At 49.5% G+C, this 19,328-nt stretch overlaps 1 protein-coding gene across 3 annotated transcripts in view; it reads left to right on the forward strand.

The window, feature by feature from the left end:
• DPYSL2 (dihydropyrimidinase like 2) overlaps window positions 1-19,328 on the forward strand; it is a 116,045-nt gene that overhangs the window by 65,888 nt on the left and 30,829 nt on the right. For all 3 annotated transcript variants that reach the window (XM_080675971.1, XM_080675972.1, XM_080675973.1), the window contains exon 4: window positions 15,962-16,126. In XM_080675971.1, the coding sequence (XP_080532097.1) occupies window positions 15,962-16,126 (165 nt within the window). The remainder of the gene's footprint in view (window positions 1-15,961; window positions 16,127-19,328) is intronic.

Below are 19,328 nucleotides of genomic sequence, written 5' to 3' on the forward strand. Positions count from 1 at the left end.
GATCAGCTGCCTCCTGCACACCTCCCACTGGGGATGTGCCCGCAACCAAGGTACATGCCCTTGACCGGAATCGAACCGGGGACCTCTCAGTCCGCAGGCTGATGCTCTATCCACTGAGCCAAACAGGTTTCGGCTACGTTACTACTTTTATAAAGAATATATATGTGTATGAATAAGTGGGTAGGAAAAAGATTGGATAGACACATCAATATATTAAAAGCACTTTTCTTGGGGTGACGGAATAATGGGAAATTGAATTCTTTCTGGTTTTCCAAGTTTTTTTTTTTTGTTGGCATTTAAGTATTTTTGCACTAAAAGGGATTTTATAGAAAGAAAAGTCCCTCTGGAGCACTCCTTTGCATCTGGGTTACTATTTCTTACCCCTGTCATTCCAGGGAAGGAAGAGAACATAATGTGAGGAAGCGCTTGAATTTATGTCCAGTGGTGCGGCTGGTGCTTGCAGGGACCTGAACTCTTCAACTGTCCACACAGTCGGAGAGTAAATCAAGGCTCCCTGAGCAGCTGGTCCCTGGTCGGGCTTCATCCTATTGTCCAGATGCATTGGCTTTGGCTCTTTAATCCACTGGGGTGAAAAGTGCCCCAGTGAGCAGTTAGCCCTCAGCTGAGATGGGAGCACATGCGGTACCATGGCCATGGTTCAGGCTCCGGCGATGCTGTGCTGTGGTTTTGAATTCAGTCCAGGTCCCAATTATGTTGGCTCTAGATAGATTCCCGTCAACAGATGACTTCACCAGCTCTTCCTTTCCTGCTCGGCTTTATTTGGAGGCTATGCAAGGAGAATTGTTAACATGGGAATAAACAGAACAGGGACCGGGCTCCTCATGCTTTTGCTTCTGGGTTGAGCTCCAATCCAGTAGCCAGTATCTTCTGTACCGTCCATGCAAATCCTGAGCAGGGCATTTAAGAGCCAGAGCCGCCCTAACCGGTTTGGCTCAGTGGATAGAGCGTCGGCCTGAGGACTGAAAGGTCCCAGGTTCAATTCTGGTCAAGGGCATGTACCTTGGTTGCGGGCACATCCGCAGTGGGGGGTGTGCAGAAGGCAGCTGATCGATGTTTCTCTCTCATCGATGTTTCTAACTCTCTATCCCTCTCCCTTCCTCTCTGTAAAAAATCAATAAAATATATTTAAAAAAAAAAAAAAGAGCCAGAGCCATTCCTTTACATGTTAGTTCTTTTTTTCCCCCCTCCAAAACTCAAAAGGCTTTTTTATTATTCATCTACTAATTCTATTACATTTATTTATTCAGTTTTATTAAGATTTAAACTACACTGAGTGGCCAGATTATTATGATCTCTGAATGCATAATAACCTGGCCACTCAGTGTATATCCTATACAATAAAAGCTAATATACAAACTGTCCCCTTGACCAGGAGTTTGACCAGCAGGCAGGCCGGCCAACCACCCATGTCCCCTGCCCCTGGCCAGGCTGGCCGGACCCCACCCATGCACGAATTCATGCACCGGCCCTCTAACACACACACACACACACACACACACACTGAGTGGCCAGATTATTATGTGTTCAGAGATCATAATAATCTGGCCACTCAGTGTATATCAGAATAGAAAAATTTATATCTATCTGTCTATGGGAAAACAGTAGGTATTCAGAGTGGTACCAACACTCCTAGCATCTCTTATTTTGCATAGCCATAGTATCGAGAAATTTCCATTTCTTTCCCCCCCCTCAATGAGGTATTGCACTTTCCCCAAAGAGGTGTATTTGGCAGCATTCTCCCACTCTACTTGAGCCTTCCTCTTCTCGGCCTCCCCCTCTGGCCTCTGCTTGTTTGTGATGGCGTTGACATTTCTGGCCCAGAAACATTGGGTTTCCTCCATGGAATTTGTTGACAGGCAAAATCTTCGAGTAGATACTGGTTTTGAGGCTTGGGCGGCATCTGGGGCTTGTTCACAGCAATGCGAACGGGCTCCCGCTGGAAAGAAGTGCAAGTTGATGTTTTGTAGGGCGCAGGCCTGGAAGCATCAGGCTGAGGGACACTGGGCCGGGTAGGGTTGGTCCAAGCTGGTTGAGCTGGGTTGGTTGAAATAGGCTGAGGTGGTCTGGCAGGACCTGTCAAAGATGCAGGAGTTGGCAGATGAATTGACTGCAGTTGGTTGAGCTGGCGGAACCAGGCTGGGCAGGGTTAGCCCCAGCAGGCCGACGTGAACTAGGCGCTCTTTGTTATAGGATTGGTGTGTGTCCATAGACGATGTCCTGAAATATAGTAGGTGTAAACATCATCCCTTCTATTTCAGTCCATGTTTCCACAGGAGGGTTATTGTTATCGGGTCATAGGGTTTGTTTATCTATTTCAGTAGGAATGGAAACATGGCCCTGTTTCATTTATTTGTTCCTTGTTCTTTCCTGTTGTTGATAATGACCTTGGGCTGTGGCTGGAACAGTTTTGACATAGTTCTACACGTTATGGATGTAAGTACATGTGTTTCTGTCAATCTCTAATTAGGAAGCTGCAAGTCCTTGAGTTTATCACCGAATTTCCTTCCCAACAAGGAACCATCAGGAAGGAAAACGAGTGAGACAGTCTTTGCACAGGGCAGGGAAGCATGTGGGGTGACTTTTATTTTTGTGTGATATTCCACACAGCCCTGTAACCTCTTACTTTTGGCAGGCCTGCACTGAATCTGTGGGCTGGTAGTCCCGGGCAACCAAAAGCCGAGACAAACAGAGGAAGTGTCATTGCTCACGTGTTTCCCAGCTACCTCGTGTTGGTCCTGCACAGCCAGCTGCTGCCCCCCTTTCCAGGCGGAGCTTGCAGAGCTGAGTCTGACCTGGCCCCATGTGGAGTCCCTTTAGGTTGTTCCCTGTCGCTCATTACTTTCCTGTGGTCCTTCTGTACTTGGTTCAATCTCAACTTTATTATATGGCAGACTCCATTTCCTTAAAGCAGCTTGCAGCCACAGGAGGTAGAGTATGAGCTCACCTCCTTTGCTCCTGTTGTACTCACAGGCACACACACATGCACACATGCATATACACACGTGCACAGGCACACACATGCGCCTGCACATACGTGTACACACATACATGCACAGAGACACTCTCCAGTCAGCCTCCTAACCACTGAGCCCCTGGCCGGGTGGGCACTTCCTCTTAAGTGAATATACACACAGTCTCTCTCTCTCTCCACCTGGGGCCCAGGGGCCTGGGCTCTCTACACGTCGGTCCTGCCTTGCCTACATCTTGTCCACCTAACAAGGTGGCCTCGGTAGGAGTCATCTTAAGGCTCCAGTGGACAAAGCTGGGAGAAGGCTGATGAACGGGGTTAGAACTAAAATGATGGATGTACCAGGGGTCCTCAAACTACGGCCCGCAAGCCACATGCGGCCCGCCGAGGACATTTATCCGGCCCGCCGGGTGCCGCTGCCTGTCCTGCTTAGCAGCCGACTTGTCCCGGCCCGCAGTGCGCATAGGAATTTGTTCATAGTTTTTTTTTTTTAAACTATAGTCCGGCCCTCCAACGGTCTGAGGGACAGTGAACTGGCCCCTGTTTAAAAAGTTTGAGGACCCCTGAGTAGCCATTTAATCATGTTTCTGCTCAATGGTCAGTAACTTCTTTGTATAGCTGTGGATCTGATGTCTCAGGGCTTACTCAAGTCCCCTATTTGGTCTTGGAAGGTGGCCATTTATCTGAAGCAGAGATAGCCTAGTCCAGTGAAAGGGCTTTGTTTTTTTGTGTGTTTTTTTAAATAAATTTTTATTGATTTCAGAGAGAGATGGAAACATCAATGATGAGAGAGAATCATTGATCGGCTGCCTCCTGCACCACACTGGGAATTGAGCCCACAACCCGGTTATGTGCCCATACCTGGAATTGAACCGTGACCTCCTAGTTTATAGGTTGACGCTCAACCACCGAGCCATGCTGGCCAGGCAGGGCTTTGTTTTCTACCCCTTTAAATAGTAAGCAAATAAAATAAAAATAGCAGCAGTGGCTGGGGTGACATCCTGATGCGTTGCCGGGAGCAGCATGAAGTGGTGACACTTGGATACAACGTGGTCATCTGTATTAAGAACCGTAGCTCATTCGGGAATCCCATTGGATCCGCTCCAGAGAAATCCAGTTAAAACATGGGGGAAGTTATTTGGGTGCTGATGTTCATAAGAACATGTTGTATAATAGAGGGAAATTGGAAGTAGCCTATAGGTTCAACGTCAGGTAAGGTTAAGAAAGTTATAATAGGTTTTCCTAAGAATATCTTACATAAAAATTGAATTATGAAGACTCTAAGACAATATGATCTTAACAAAAAAGCCACAATTAAAAGTGAGTATGCCCTGTGATTACACCCACATAAAAATATGCACATGATAAATATGGAAGATTAATAGTTATTGGTAGGTAGGATGGCGGGATTATAGGTAATATTAGCTAAGATTTGGAAACAGCCCAAGTGCCCATCAGCAGAAGAGTGGATAAAAATGCTGTGGTACATCTACACAATGGAATACTATGCAACTGTAAAACAGAAAGAACTCTTATCATTTGCAACAGCATGGATGGGCCTGGAGAGCATTATGCTAAGCCAGTGGTCGGCAAACTGCGGCTCACGAGCCACATGTGGCTCTTTGGCCCCTTGAGTGTGGCTCTTCTACAAAATACCACGTGCGGGCAAGCACGTACAGTGCGATTGAAACTTCGTGGCCCATGCGCAGAAGTTGGTTTTCGGCTCTCAAAAGAAATTTCAATCGTTGTACTGTTGATATTTGGCTAATGAGTTTGCCGACCACTGTGCTAAGCGAAATAAGCCAGTCAGAGAAAGATAGGTATCACATGATCTCACTCATATGTGAAATCAAATGAAAAATATAAACTGAAGAACAAAATAGACCCAGAGACATAGAAGCATGGAACAGACTGTCGAACCTCAGAGGGAAGGCAGGGTAGGGTGGGCGGTGGGAGGAGATCAACCAAAGAACTTGTCTGCATATATGCAGAAGCCATGGACACAGACAGTAGAGTGGTGAGGGCCTGGGGCTGGGGTCTGGGGGGGTGGGCCAGAGGAGGTCAATGGGGGGGAAAGGGGACATATGTAATACCTTCACCAATAAAGATTTAAAAAATAATAATAAAAGTAAAGGAAATAGTACAGATTTGGGATTCAGACCTTGGATTAATTCTGATAATGCCACATCTCATTCTGTGTCTTTTTGCAACTCTTGAAACTTCCCTGGGAATCAGATTCCTCATCAGCAAAAAGATAGAGCAGTTTTTAGGGTCCCAGGGTGTGAACCTGACTCTAGCCACTAAACCACCTCTTCAAGTAGAATCTGCCAGGCTTGCTTATATCAGTAAGTAAGACGCATGCGCAGTTAGTACATCCCTGTGCACAGACAATTGAAGTCCTTTAAGCACTCCTGGTAGTTAACAGTGCTCCTGCCATTGGAGGTGTGGTGAAACCTCTCCTGAGGATGTCCATGCACATCCATCCTGAGTGCAGTGGAGAGCCGATCCACGTCCTGCCTGGGAGGCTGATTTCATGTAAAGCTGGTTCTGGCGAAGTGGGTCATGTCGGGCCCTCCCTCCCCGGGTTCTCCCTCCCCATGCCCTCCCTCCCCATGCCCACCCTTCCCATTCCCTCCCTCCCCATGCCCACCCTCCCCATGCCCTTCCTCCCCAAGCCCTCCCTCCCCATGACCTCCCTCCCCATGACCTCCCTTTCCATGCCCTCCCTCCCCAAGTCCTCCCTTCCCATGCCCTCCCTCCCTATGACCTCCCTCCCCATGACCTCCCTTCCCATGCCCTCCCTCTCCATGCCCTCCCTCCCCAAGTCCTCCCTTCCCATGCCCTCCCTCCCTATGACCTCCCTCCCCATGCCCTCCCTCCCCATGCCCTCCCTCTCCATGCCCTCCCTCCCCATGACCTCCCTCCCCAAGTCCTCCCTTCCCATGCCTACCCTCCCCATGCCCTCTCACACATGCCCACCCTCCCCAGGCCCTCCCTCCCCAAGCGCTCCCTCCCCATGCCCCCCCTCCCCAGGCCCTCCCTCCCCAGGCTCTCACTCCCTATGCCCTCCTTCCCCAAGCGCTCCCTCCCCATGCCCCCCCCCAGGCTCTCCCTCCCTATGCCCTCCCTCCCCAAGTCCCCCCTCCCCATGCCCCCCCTCCCCATGCCCCCCCTCCCCAGGCCCTCCCTCCCCAGGCTCTCCCTCCCTATGCCCTCCCTCCCCAAGTCCCCCCTCCCCATGCCCCCCCTCCCCAGGCCCTCCCTCCCCAGGCTCTCCCTCCCTATGCCCTCCCTCCCCAAGCGCTCCCTCCCCATGCCCCCCCAGGCCCTCCCTCCCCAGGCTCTCCCTCCCTATGCCCTCCCTCCCCAAGTCCCCCCTCCCCATGCCCACCATCCCCAGGCCCTCCTTCCCCAGGCTCTCCCTCCCTATGCCCACCCTTGATGGTGGGCCCCTTCCTGGGAAGGTCGACCCCACGCTGCTTACAGATGAGCTCTCTGCTCTTCCTGTCTCTCCACGGCTGTTTTTGATGAGTCAAGGGGAGGATTTCTTTCTGCTCGGTGTTTGGTTTGTCACTCTTAGGATTTACACATTATAAACGACCCTTCATCACCACACACAGATTTCATTAGCCTGGCCTTTGATCTTGCATGCAACCAGCCATGTGCAAGCTTCCCCAAGCCTCAAAGAAAAGGGTTTAATGAGCTGCTGACATTTTGACAAGCCCTGTATCTGGTGCCCCAAATTAATTTTCACTGACTCTCATGGGCTATTCCCCCTCTGTCCACTGGGCTAAGCTCATTAGCTGTCCACTTAAGTGATCCTGCGTATGTTTTTGAGGATAGAAAAGGGTTTAGGTATGGAAGGTTGAGGTGAGTCAAGAAGGTGGTGGTTAGGAAAGGCTATCAACAAGGCAGGTTTGGTTCAGCTGTTGGCGAGTGCGTGCACGACCTCAGGCGAGTCTCGGGGCCCCGGTTTCCTCATCTGTGACAGGAGCATTGCGAACCCATCCTGTCTTCCTAGTTTAAGCAGCAAATGAGATAAGGCGTGTGATAGCCCTTTATGAATCCCTAAAAAGCTATACCGAGGTGAGGTTGATATTGTTGCTATCAAATAGATGCAAACATTGGTGTGAAATTATAACATGGTTCAATCCATCTTTCCATTCTGATTGAAAAATACTTCTGGGTGGGTGGATATATTTCCTAAAGGGGGAGCTCTGGTTATGCCTGTACTAAATTGTGACAATGGAAGGAAGAGCTGAAGATGGCTTTCCAAGGTCACCTTCAGGTCAGAAATAGCACTGGGTTTGAAGTCTTCTCTGCTCGGTCCCCACCTGTCCTTTCCCACCCTCAGTCTCTGGCCCTGGCTTCTGGAACCCCAGAGTCTTCTGCCAGCAACAAATGGGGAACCTCGTTCTAGCAGGCCCAGGGAGTCGGGTGGGCAGGGGGCGTGGACTGCAGATGTGGGCAGCCCCAGGTGCCCGGGCCCAGCTTCTGGATGGGCAGCTTCATTCATGCAGCAGGAGCCAACCCTGACAGGTGCTGCAGCCTGTGGGTCCCACCTGCTTCCAGAGATTTGCCTGAGATTGAAGAGGGCTCCAGTCCCCAAACACAGCAGCTGGTGAGTGTTGAGCCCAAGACGCATTGAAGAAGAGCGCGGGAAGCAGAGAGGAATGGGGAAGAGGAGATTAGGAGGGAAGAGAGAGGATGTGGCTGGAGGAATGAGAGAAGGTGAGGCAAGAGCAGACAGAAAGGAGCCCCAGCTGGGCCAGCCATAGGAGGACCTGCTGTTCCACGGTTCAGATCCGCAGCTCAGCACCTTTTGAGTAAATGTCAGAACTGTGAGTGGAAGCTAACCAGGTTGGACAGAGCTCCAGGGGACACCAGCATTGAAAATTGGGGGGGGGGGAGGGGAAAGAGGGGGAGTGTCGGGGGGAGAGAAGCCAGGGAGCACTCAGAGAGGTGGAGCGGACTTCAGAGGCTGTGTGGATGGAAGAGGCCATGATGCGGCGGGGTCACCCCATGGCTGTGGAAGGCGGTCGGGGTGCGGGGACAGGGATGGGATGAACCAGGAGCACATTGTGGGGCAAAGTGGAGCCAGGGCTGCAGTGGGCCAAGAGGCAATGGGATCCATAGCTGGTTTGGCTCAGTGTATAGAGCCTTGGCCTTCGGACTGAAGGGTTCCAGGCTCGATTCCAGTCAGGGCACGTGCTTGGGTTGTGGGCTCAATCCCCAGTAGGGGGCGTGCAGGAGGCAGCCGATCAATGATTCTCTCTCATCATTGATGTTTCTATCTCTCTCTCCCTCTCCCTTCCTCTCTGAAATCAATAAAAAAAAAAAAAAATTAAGGAGACAATGGGAGGCAAGAACTTGGAGCATTGACAGCATTCAGCTCCTCCTAGACCTTGGGAGGAAGGATAGGCTGGGAAGAGGGCAGAGCCCAAGGATCAAGCAGAATCATTTGCTATGTTACCTTTTACTGTATTTTCCCCCAACTAGATTTTAAATATTTTAAGGGCACGGCTTATATCTGTTACCTCTTTGTTTCCTCCAAAGCTGGCTGCTCAGCAGACCACCTAAGTGTTTGTTTGTTTGGTTTATACACATTTAACTGGACCTTGCTTCGGCCCTCTTCCTGCCAGATTCTGGCTTAATGATTCCAGCAGCGATTGCTGGAGGCGGAACAGTTGCTTTCGGCTCCACTTAGTTTACATGAATATATCGTTTGTCTTAAAAGCGAGATTACATTAGAAAACGTTTGGGAAGGAGAAATAAGCGATTGCTCAAGTGCCTCCAGATTTGAGCAGTTAGAAGCACGTGTTGCTATGCCTGGACAATTAGGCTAATTGCAGAGTTTTCCTCTCTGTTTATTGAATTGTTGAACCACTTGCTGTAATTATAAACAGTAAAAGGGATGAGGCTGCATTTTACTACTCAGCGCCGCTCCCCACTCTCTAGAGCAGGTGGTGGGAGAAGGGGCTCTGCAGCCACAGCCCACCTCTGCCCCAGCGGTGGCACTGGCTAAGGACACATTAGGGACCACCTTCCACAGTTCCCCCAGGGCCTGCCTTGGCCGAGGTGCGGGTGGTGGGAATGTTGCACAGCTTCTGTCTGTCAGGCTCTCTGCCGGGTGTGCTTTAAGTAACGTGAGCAGGTTACTTAATCTCACATCCCTCAGCTGCTTCAACTGAAAACTGGGGCCAACCCTGGCTCTGACATCAGGGGACGGGTCCAAAGATGAAAGGAGATAAACCATGGGCGATGCATGGAAAAGCACCAGACACATAGGAAGTGTTAGATACACGTTAATTATTTTGAGCATCATTCCCATCTTCGAAGTACACGGCATACCTTTAGGTTAAAGTTGGCCACTCTTTCTTTGGCTAATGTTACCCTAAGGTAGCCGGACCCCTTGCCAGCATTCAGGAGGACTGGCTTCCCCCTCCCCCTCTCCCCCCCCCCCCAGTGATTTCTAGAGAGAATGGAAGGGAGGGATGAGGAGAGAAAGAGAGAGACAGAGTCTGACATCTGTTGGTTGAGCAGGGCTGGGGCTTTAAAAAGCCACGGTGTCTAGATGGGATGGCTGTGCTCCAAGGGCTTCGCCGGGCACCAAGCGTTCTGTGATCAGTGTGATCGGTGTGGAGTCCCACGCTGGGCCCGTGGAGGAAGCGGCTCCCCGGTGCTGGAGGTGGCCAAGGCCTTGCTTGCCAGAGGCCTGCGATGTTTGATCTCTTCTGGCTTACCCTTCTGCATGCCAGTCCTCTTGCTCGGGGTTTGGGGGACACAGAGAAGAGAATAGGAGTGATAATTGGTCAGATTTGACCAGCACTTTATGGTTTACAAACACCTTGTTACTGAACATTCACAGTCATGCTGTAGATGAGGAAATCCGGCACAAACGTTCCGGAGAGTTCCAGCTCTTTGGAAAGCGCTCCTCTGTGCTGTGGGAGAAGCAGTATACAGTCGACTCTGAACAACACAGAGGTTAGGGGTGCTGACCCCCCTTGTAGTAAAAAATCCAAGTATAACGTTGGACTCCCCCAGAACTTAACTACTAATAACCTAATGTTGATTGGCAGTAACATAAACAGTTGATTAACACACATTTTGCATGTTATCCTATATAATAAAAGACTAATATGCAAATTGACCAAACGACGGAAGAACCGGTGGCTATGAAGCGCACTGACCGCCAGGGGGCAGACGCTCAACGCAGGAGCTGCCCCCTGGTGGTCAGTGAGCTCTCACAGGGGGAGTGCCGCTTAGCCAGAAGCCAGGCTCACAGCTGGTGAGGGCAGCGGTGGTGGCAGGAGCCTCTCTGGCCTCCACAGCAGTGCTAAGGAGGAACGGGCCTAAGTTGGCAGTTGGACATCCCCCAAAGGCTCACGGACTGCAAGAGGGTTCAGGCTGGGCTGAGGGACCCCCCACCCAGCACACAAATTTCGTGCACTGAGCCTCTAGTATGTATTATATAATGTAATTCTTACAATGAAGCTAAAGAAAAGAAAGTGTTAAGATGATCATAAGGAAAATACTTCGTGTTTATTGAAAAAATCCACGTATAAGTGGACCTGCGCAGTTTAAACCTGCGATGCTCAAGGGTCAGCTGTGTTTGCGCAAGGCAAGGCGTGATCCCCGCCAGCCTGTGCTGTAGAGGCACCTGGATGCTTCCTTCACACGGGTGCATGCATGGCGGCTCCCTGCGTAAAGGGTATAACTGTTTCTTCCTGCTGGTGTGTGTTGAACACGTCCTGTAGCAGGCACTCTTCAAAGTAGCTCCCGTACTAACTCATTTCCCCTTGCTGGAATCCTGTGGGCGAGGCACTAGTATTAGCCCCATTTTACAGATGGGGAATCTGAAGGCCACTGAGGTTGAACATCTAGTCCAAAGCCACGCGATGAGTAAGGGGCAGAACTGGCCAGACACTCGCACATCTGAACCCACCTCTCCTGCAGGTTCTCTGCATATTCCCAGGGACAGGTGCTTTCTCTTCCTTTCCTGCCTTTTTCCAGAATAAAACCATGTTCTCCTAACTGGCAGGCTGGGCTCCCCAGGGCTCTTATCTCGCACCAACAAAGCCCTTCCCTGTTGAATGGGTCACTGGCATTTTGCTGAGTAGATGCCAGTGTGGGAGGGCCACGGATAAGCCAGCGGTGGTGTGTGCTGCCATCTCCTTGATGGTTTGCTCTGAATCCAGACCTGTTCATTTATCTAAGATGAAAGGGGAGAGGCCGCTGGTAAGTGGGGACTACAGAATGAGGCAGTGATGATCCTGGAATGGGAGACAGGACGTGGGTGCTTCTGATGGAGTGAATGCCCAGGGAGCGAGGGAGGTGTGTGTGCTGACTTACAGGAATTCCTAGAACAGCCCTGTGTGTGACTGTATGAGGCTTTGGAGCCGTGGAGGTGGGGGCCTAGTGGAAGGGAGTCTTCCCCCCTTCTTTCTGCCCCACATGCTTAACCCCACAGCAGACATTCCCACAGAATGTGGTTCCCACTCAGCTGCTGCAATTCCATAGCAGGGACAGTGGTGATGACTTTATAGCATCTGTGTTTTAGATAAAAAGGGCCCCTTGAGAGCTGACCAGATATACCAACTGCTTTGCTGGCTTTTTAAAAACTTGGGGTCTTGTTGACCTCCTGGTTGTGATATTGTTCTAAAGTCGGGCAGGATGTTACCCCTGGGGGACCCTGGGTGCAGGGTCTGAGGATCTGACTGTATCATTTTCTACAACTGCATGTCTATCCACAATTACCTCAAAACAAAAGTTGTAAGAAGCCAGGGTCCTTTAAATGCCACAAATTCCAAGGAGCAGCCTGTTTGCTCCGTGTTTAACACCTTGCAATATTCAGTAAACAAAAAATAGGATTCCAGGACCACTGAAGGCAATAGAAAAGAATGAAATGCTGATATGCTACAACATGGACAAACCTTGAAAACATGATGCTGAGGGGAGCCAGACACAAAAGACCACATCTTGTATGATTCCATTTGTATGAAATTTCCCGAACAGGCAAATCTATAGAGTCAGAAAGCAAATCAGTGGTTGCCTGCAGCCGGGACTGGCAGGGCCAGGCTGCTCATGGGCCGCCGGGGCTTCCTCTTCAGGTAATTCCCCTTTTGTGGGTGATGCTTTACAAATAGATTGTGGTGATGGTTGCATAACTCTGTGACTAGACTAAACACCATTGAATGGCTCCGTGTTACTGGGTGAATTGTATAGTGTGAGAATTATATCTCAAAAAAGCTGTTAGGAATTTAGGGTCTCTTGACAGTTTTAAGAGAAGTAATAACAGTCCTTTGGAAATAGCTGGTGTCTTCTGGTTAATAGCACTTCTGGACACTGGTTGTCACGCCTAAATTCAGGCCGCTATCCTGGGGCAGGTTGATGGCTCCCTCATATACCAGATTCAAGGGCTTGCTGCCAACACCACAGTGGCGTTTCCCATTGCTCACCCAGGGCATGAAAACTGGCAGCTGTTTTGCCAGGTGCTTTTACTTCTTGCCACCCTTCACACCAGGTGGCTTCATGCCCATGCTTTATATATGAATAAATAGAGTTCCCAGAGACAACGTGTGCAGTAAGAGAGTGCTGCTGCAAGAATCTGAATTGAACTTGGGGCCCATTGAACCCAAGTCGGTGTTCTGTTCACTGCCGGGGGCTGGGGGGTGAGGTGGGGGAGGGGAGGCTGGGCTGGCGAGCTTTCCCTCACCTCTTACACGAGTGGGAGGAGTCAGCTGCAAGGCAGAAGCCAGCTCATAGGGACAGATAGCCTAGAAGTCACCCGAGGGAAGGCAATGGGGATCTGCTCCCTCCGGAAGTGAGCATGACCTTCTGCCCTGTTCCTGGGCCAGCTCTTCCCAGGAGAGCTTCTACAGAAGGAGAACTGTGGGAAAACATGTGGGAGCTTTTCATGGACACGTTTCTTGAGTGTCATGAGCTCCCAGAGGGAATGTGTTTACTTCCCTGAAGCCCTCAGCTTTGTCTGTCCTGAGTTTTCAGGGGCTCACAACTATAGGAGTGTTTGTGGACATGGAGGGGAGCCACAGTATGACAGCAGGGGACCGCGCTGTGTGTGTAAGTGATAATGCTGTTGTGTGCAGTGAAAACGGGCACAAGTGAATAGAGCTGCAGGAGAAGTAAATGGGAAACGACCTCCCCTTAGGGATGTTCAGGTGGTCGGAGGCAGACGCGTTAGCTCCCAGGGAGCTTATTAAAAATGCACATTCTCAGGTCCCAGTCCAGACCCACAGAACCTGAAATGCTGGGGTGATGGCCAGGGACCTGTGCTTTAATAAGCTCTCAAGATAACTTTCATATACCCTGGAGTTTGAGGATGTTCTTACACACTCTTGGGGTTGAACAGGAAAATCCGGATGTGTTCCCAGGAGAACACTTCCTTCTGTATTTGACCTGGTCTTGCAGGGTCGGGGGGAACAGTCCTTCATTTGCTGAAAACATTTATTGAGCACTTGCTGTATCCAGGCCCTTATTGCCTGCTGTGATGGCGTGTGAAACCTAGTGCGGGCAGTTAGTAAATTATGGATGGAAACGGATACAGAAATGCCTGCAAATGGGAATGGGCCCTGGGATGGTGACATTTAGCCCCATGAGGAGGAGGAGATGCCTGGCTAAAGAGCAAGGGGAGTGGATTTCCAGAGAGAGTACTGCTTGCGCAAAGGCCTGGAGTTTGGGAGGGGTTGGACTGGTCAGGGGATGAAAAACAGCTGGGGTGGCCTGATGGTGGAGAGCCCGGGGCAGGTGGCAGACAGAATGCAGGGGTGGGGGTGGGGGGATGAGCCAGGACTGAGTGCACAGGGCCTAGGGGAGGAGCTTGAATGTTTCCTCTGAAGATGGTGGCCAGCTACTGAAGGATTTCGTCAGGGAATGACAGGACCGGATGAAAGGTTTAGGATCCTTCTGGCTGCTTAGGAAGAGTGGTTTGGAGGAGGCATAGAGATGAAGCCAGGGGTGTGGGGCGTGACTAGGGAGATTCTGTCCAAACTGCTCACTGCCCTCCTTCTCAAGCAGGGAAACACAAGAACAGATACTGGGATTGTTTTGTCAGGGTTTCTGTTAGCATTTTACAGATGGAACGATTGTATTAGAAGTACACACATCCTCAATGCTTCCATTAGACAACATTGTATTACAGTACCAGCTATGTACACTGAGTGGCCAGATTATTATGATCTCTGAACGCATAATAATCTGGCCACTCAGTGTATATCCTATATAATAAAAGGCTAATATGTAAATTGTCCCCTTGACCAGGATTTCGACCAGCAGGCAGACCGGCCAACTGCCCATGTCCCCTCCTCCTGGCCAGGCTGGCCGGACCCCACCCATGCACGAATTCATGCACTGGGCCTCTAGTACACACACACACACACACACACACACACACACACACACAGACACACACACTAAGTGGCCAGATTATTATGCATTCAGAGATCATAATAATCTGGCCACTCAGTGTATGTACCCATTTAATTGCATATACTACTACTTATAAAAAGTAAATATTGTCAAAAGAAAATTCAGCTTAGATGCCCACATTTTTTTAAATAATTCTTTATCGTTGAAAGTATTACCTTTGTCCCCTTTTCCCCACCATTGACCCCCTCCAACCCGCCCCATCCCACCTTCCCCTGCCCCAGGCTGCCCACATTTTTGAGACATACGGAGCCAAGCTCAGTTGATTCCAATTTAGCAGCATCTGCAAGATTTGATCCATTTCAGAAATCTGAGCTCACTAGCATTGCTTGGGCTGGCATTTTCTTAGCTGAGAACTGCTTACCTGGGTATAGAAAATCTGACATTTTATTTAGAAGAATGATTCATTGCTTAAGAGCGTCAGGAGTCCTGGGCTTTATTTTCTTTGCTGCACAAGTTTGATTTGACCTTGGACAAGTCATTTCATTTTGAAATTTGGTGTCTCTGTGTGGAAGATGAGTAATAATAGATCCGGTGAGCTTCCTGTTGCCATGTTAACTGGGTGAAAGCTCTCCAACCCCTAGGAGACACAACTTGTGCAAGGGCCCCATGACAGAAGGGAGCAGGCTGGTATTTCAGGAAGTAAGAGCAGCATGGGAGGGGGCGATGCTCCAAGGTGATGTGGTGGAGGCAGCCATGGGCCGGAGATGCAGACCTTGTTGGGGACTTTAGTCTTTATCTGAAGAGCAAGAGGAAGCCATTGGCAGATTTAAATAGGGGAGTGACTTAAGGTTGATACGCTGTCTCAATTAATCTTCACGGCAAATGTATATGGTTCGCAGTACCCCTATTTTAAACCTGCACAGCAACTTGGGGTAGTGGAGGTTAAGTAGCTTACCCAAAACCTCCGGTCAGCTTGACTCCAGAGTCCTCTCTCTCCATATCAGCCGAGCTCAATAATAATATAACAATGACCACAGTTTTAAAACACTTTGAACTCTTCTGATGAAAGCTCTCCCTTAATTTACAAAGTGGTATTATGCTGCAGAAATACGAGTGGTGATGAGAGAGTGGATATGCCGGGGATCTTTTAAAAGGCTCTGTCTGTATGGCTGGGGTCCAGCAACTTCAAGTTCCTTGCTGTCTGGTGGGGGGCGTCTCACAAGCAGCTATTAACACAAGGAAGGGTTTGGCAGCTCGGGCTGGCCATTTGACACTGCCATTGTCCATAATGACTCATTGTCCAAGAAATGTGCCCAAGGTGTGTCCTTTCAAGGGCTTTGAGCTGGGAAATCAGATCTGGGCAGTTCATGCGTGGTTTCACTAGAGTGACCATGCCATGCCAAGTTTCTGCTTTCTCCCTCTTGGGTAGTCACCTGGTTTAAGTGGATTATTAGAAGCTGATTGTAGAGATCACCATCTCGACTTTGAAACCAAGAAGTCTTGTTCAGGGTTGAAATGGGAAAACAGCTGTTGGCCTGTGGCCCTGGAGGCTTTTGTTGATGATGACAAATATCTGTTCTTTTCTAGTTGACCATGTTGTGCCAGAGCCTGGGACAAGCCTGCTGGCTGCCTTCGACCAGTGGAGGGAATGGGCCGACAGCAAGTCCTGCTGCGACTACTCTCTGCATGTGGACATCACCGAGTGGCACAAGGGCATCCAAGAGGAGATGGAGGCCCTGGTGAAGGATCACGGTAGGTTGTGTGGACCCAGCACCCTCAGGTCATGAGCTGGCACAGCCCTGTGGAGACAAGCTCTGTGAATGGTACTTAATAGATCCTTTTTGGGTCTCACCGCGGGCCTGTGAGAGACAGGGCTTCAGCTGCAGCTCATGCTGATTGGAGGTGGCCAAACCCAGGGCAGCCAAAGAAGCTTTCGTTGATATGAGAACCCGAGCCTTATTCCAGGGACCTGCTCTTATATAACAGCTGCTTGCAGCTTATGGGTTTGAAGGAACCATGTGCCCAAGCCCGGCTGGGGAGTTGAGGCTACGAGAGTGATGAGCCAGTGGATTCTGGGCAGTCGCAGGAGAATGCCTGGGGCCTGGGGTAGAGGACTTGAGCAGCTTCTTCCTGCAAACCCAAAAGAACCAGGACAGACTTGAGGGTGAGGAGGCTGTGGGACAACCTGAGGGGTCTGTTGATCCATAGGTCTATTTTGGGGAGTAGGATTCCAAAGATTGGGTTCTGAAAGATTTCCAGGGAGGCTGGAAGGATCTTGACTACCTCAAAACGCCCCTGGGACCCTGTTATCCACAGGAAACTTGGGGTTTTGGGTAGTGTTGCCAAATTACATCGTCTTGCAGGGATCCCTTAAACTTGGCTGTAGACTAGATTCAAGTCCTGGGTCACATGTAGACCTCATTGGATCTTAACTGTTGGGGAAGCACCTATTGCTTTCGGGTTTGGAGATTTCTAAGCTCAGAAGTCCCATGAGCTGTGAATAAAATGGCAGGAGGGAAATTGCTAGACGTAGATACGGTAGATATCCAGAGATATGGTAGAAGAAGCCCAAAGTTGAAATCTAGAGTCTTGGGTTTATTGCTTTGCTCTTCCACAAATTAGCTGTGTGACCTTGGGCAAATCACTTAAATTTTCTGAGTCTCAATTAAAAAAAAAAAAAAGACTCTCACAGGAGGGTATTGTACTAGATATCCTAAGATTCTTTCTACTATGAAGGCCCAACATAAAAGGAAGTAGCTAACCCTTGATCTTTCTCACTTTTGAGAATGCCAAGATTTAACTTTTGATACTTATAAATGAATTTAGTCTAACTCAACCAAGAGAGTTACTATAACTACTGTTGCCTGGCAACAGAGAAGGGCTGAGATATCCTGAGGCTTGAACTTAGGCAGCTCACAGCACTGCCGCCAGCACCCCTGGGTTAAGCTCCAAGGCTATGAGGTTGTCAGTACAGTTGTTTACCATTTGGGCAGGGATATTTGTTCTCTCACGAGGGAGGCAAGAACTATAAAATTACCAGGATGAGAACTGCAGCATATGCTTGTCACACTCAAGGACCTTTTCTTAAAAGTCAGCATGGAGGGCAGTCTGTTTACCACAGAAAAGACTTTTATTATAGATCTTCATCAATAAGGTCTTCTATTTCATTGCCTTGTTAAAGTCACAACAGTTGGGGAAAATTTTTTAACTTTTAATTGCGGTAAAATACAGCATAACATAAAATTTACCACCTTAATCACTGTAAGTGTACTGTTTGGTGGCATTAAGTACTTTCACATTGTTGAGCAGCCATCCCCATCACCCTCCCCTGGAACTTTTCACCTTTCCAAACGGAAACTCTGTCCTCATTAAGCAATAATTCCCCATTCTCCCTCCCCCCAGCCCTTGGCAGCCCCCATTCTCTGCCATTCTACTTTCTGTCTCTATGAATTTGACATATAAGTGGAATCCTGCAGTATTTGTCTTTTTTGTGACTGGCTTATTTCACGGAGCATAATATCCTTAGGGTTGATCCATGTTGTGGCATGTGTCAGAATGTTACCGGAAAGGGGACCGGCCCAGACTGGGTCTGCCTCGGGCACAGGTAGTGTGTGGGTTCTTGACTTCATGCAAAAAAGATTTCACAACAGGACTCCAGGTGATTGTGAGAGTATGTGTATTAAATCTGGGGACAGTGAACAAGGAAAGGTTTAGAATAGAAGAAGCAACAGGAAGGAGCCTATGTGGGGCTGCTTCGATTCTCTAGAAATGTTACAGGAAAGAAATGAGCTGAGGTGGGGCTGCAGTCAGCTCACTGCAAAGTCAGAGAAAAGGGGACAGGTTCAGGGGGTTAACCGGGATGAGCAGCCCCTGCCCATTGCTCCCCTGGCCGCAAATCTTTTGGGGACTCTTAGAGTTTAGGAGATGCACGCCTGTGGGGGAGGTGGAGGAGGAAGGTACTCCCAGAGGGCGGGCTGGCTCCTTTGTTTTGAGGGTTTAGGGCAGATCTTAGGGGAAGATCTCAATAGAATATTCATCAGCTTTTCCAGGTGTACGCCGTCAGAGTCGTGGCCTCCACTGATTGGCCAGTGCCAGGACAGGGGTTATTAGTCATTGCAGCTGGTCCTGGTGTCACCCACCTGGTTTTGCTGCTTTTCTGGGCCTGGAGCTGAAATACAACTAAGACCTAGGTCTGTGGTCGGCAAACTGAGGCTTGCGAGCCACATGCGGCTCTTTGGTCCCTTGAGTGTGGCTCTTCCACAAAATACCACAGCCTGGGCGAGTCTATTTTGAAGAATTGAACTTGGGGCCCATTGAACCCAAGTCTGTGTTCTGTTCACTGCCGGGGGCTGGGGGTGGGGTGGGGCAGGGGAGGCTGGGCTGGTTTAGTTTAAGTTTAAGTTTAAAAAATTTGGCTCTCAAAAGAATTTTCAATCGTTGTACTGTTGATATTTGGCTCTGTTGACTAATGAGTTTGCCGACCACTGACCTAGGTGTTATCTTTAGGAAGTGACCTTCTCTATCTGCTCCGAATTGCTCTGCCAGTTTGTTCAGCTGTCTGTCAGTGTCCCCACTTTACTTGCCAAGGAGTTTTCCTAGCTTCTTACTGTCCTGCTTGAGCCTGAGTAATATGCCATTAGATGGCTATGCCACATTGTGTTTGTCCATCTGTCAGTGCACACTTGGGTTGCTTCCACTCTTTGGCATTGGAATGCTGCTGCTGTGTATTTGTGTGGTGTACAAATAACAGCAACTTTTAATTTTGATGTAGTTTTAAACTTAGAGGAAAATTGTAAGAATACTAAATAGAGTTTTCACACCTTATTCCCAGATTCACCAGTTGTTTATATTTTACCTCATTTGCTTTATCATTCTCTCTGTGTCTCCACTTGTCTCTCTTTCTTGCTGCATGGGCCGGTGTGGAGCGGGGGGGGGGGGGGGGGACAGGGGGGGG

Source organism: Plecotus auritus (genome assembly GCF_963455305.1).
Source record: "Plecotus auritus genome assembly, chromosome: 6".
Classification (NCBI taxonomy): domain Eukaryota; kingdom Metazoa; phylum Chordata; class Mammalia; order Chiroptera; family Vespertilionidae; genus Plecotus; species Plecotus auritus.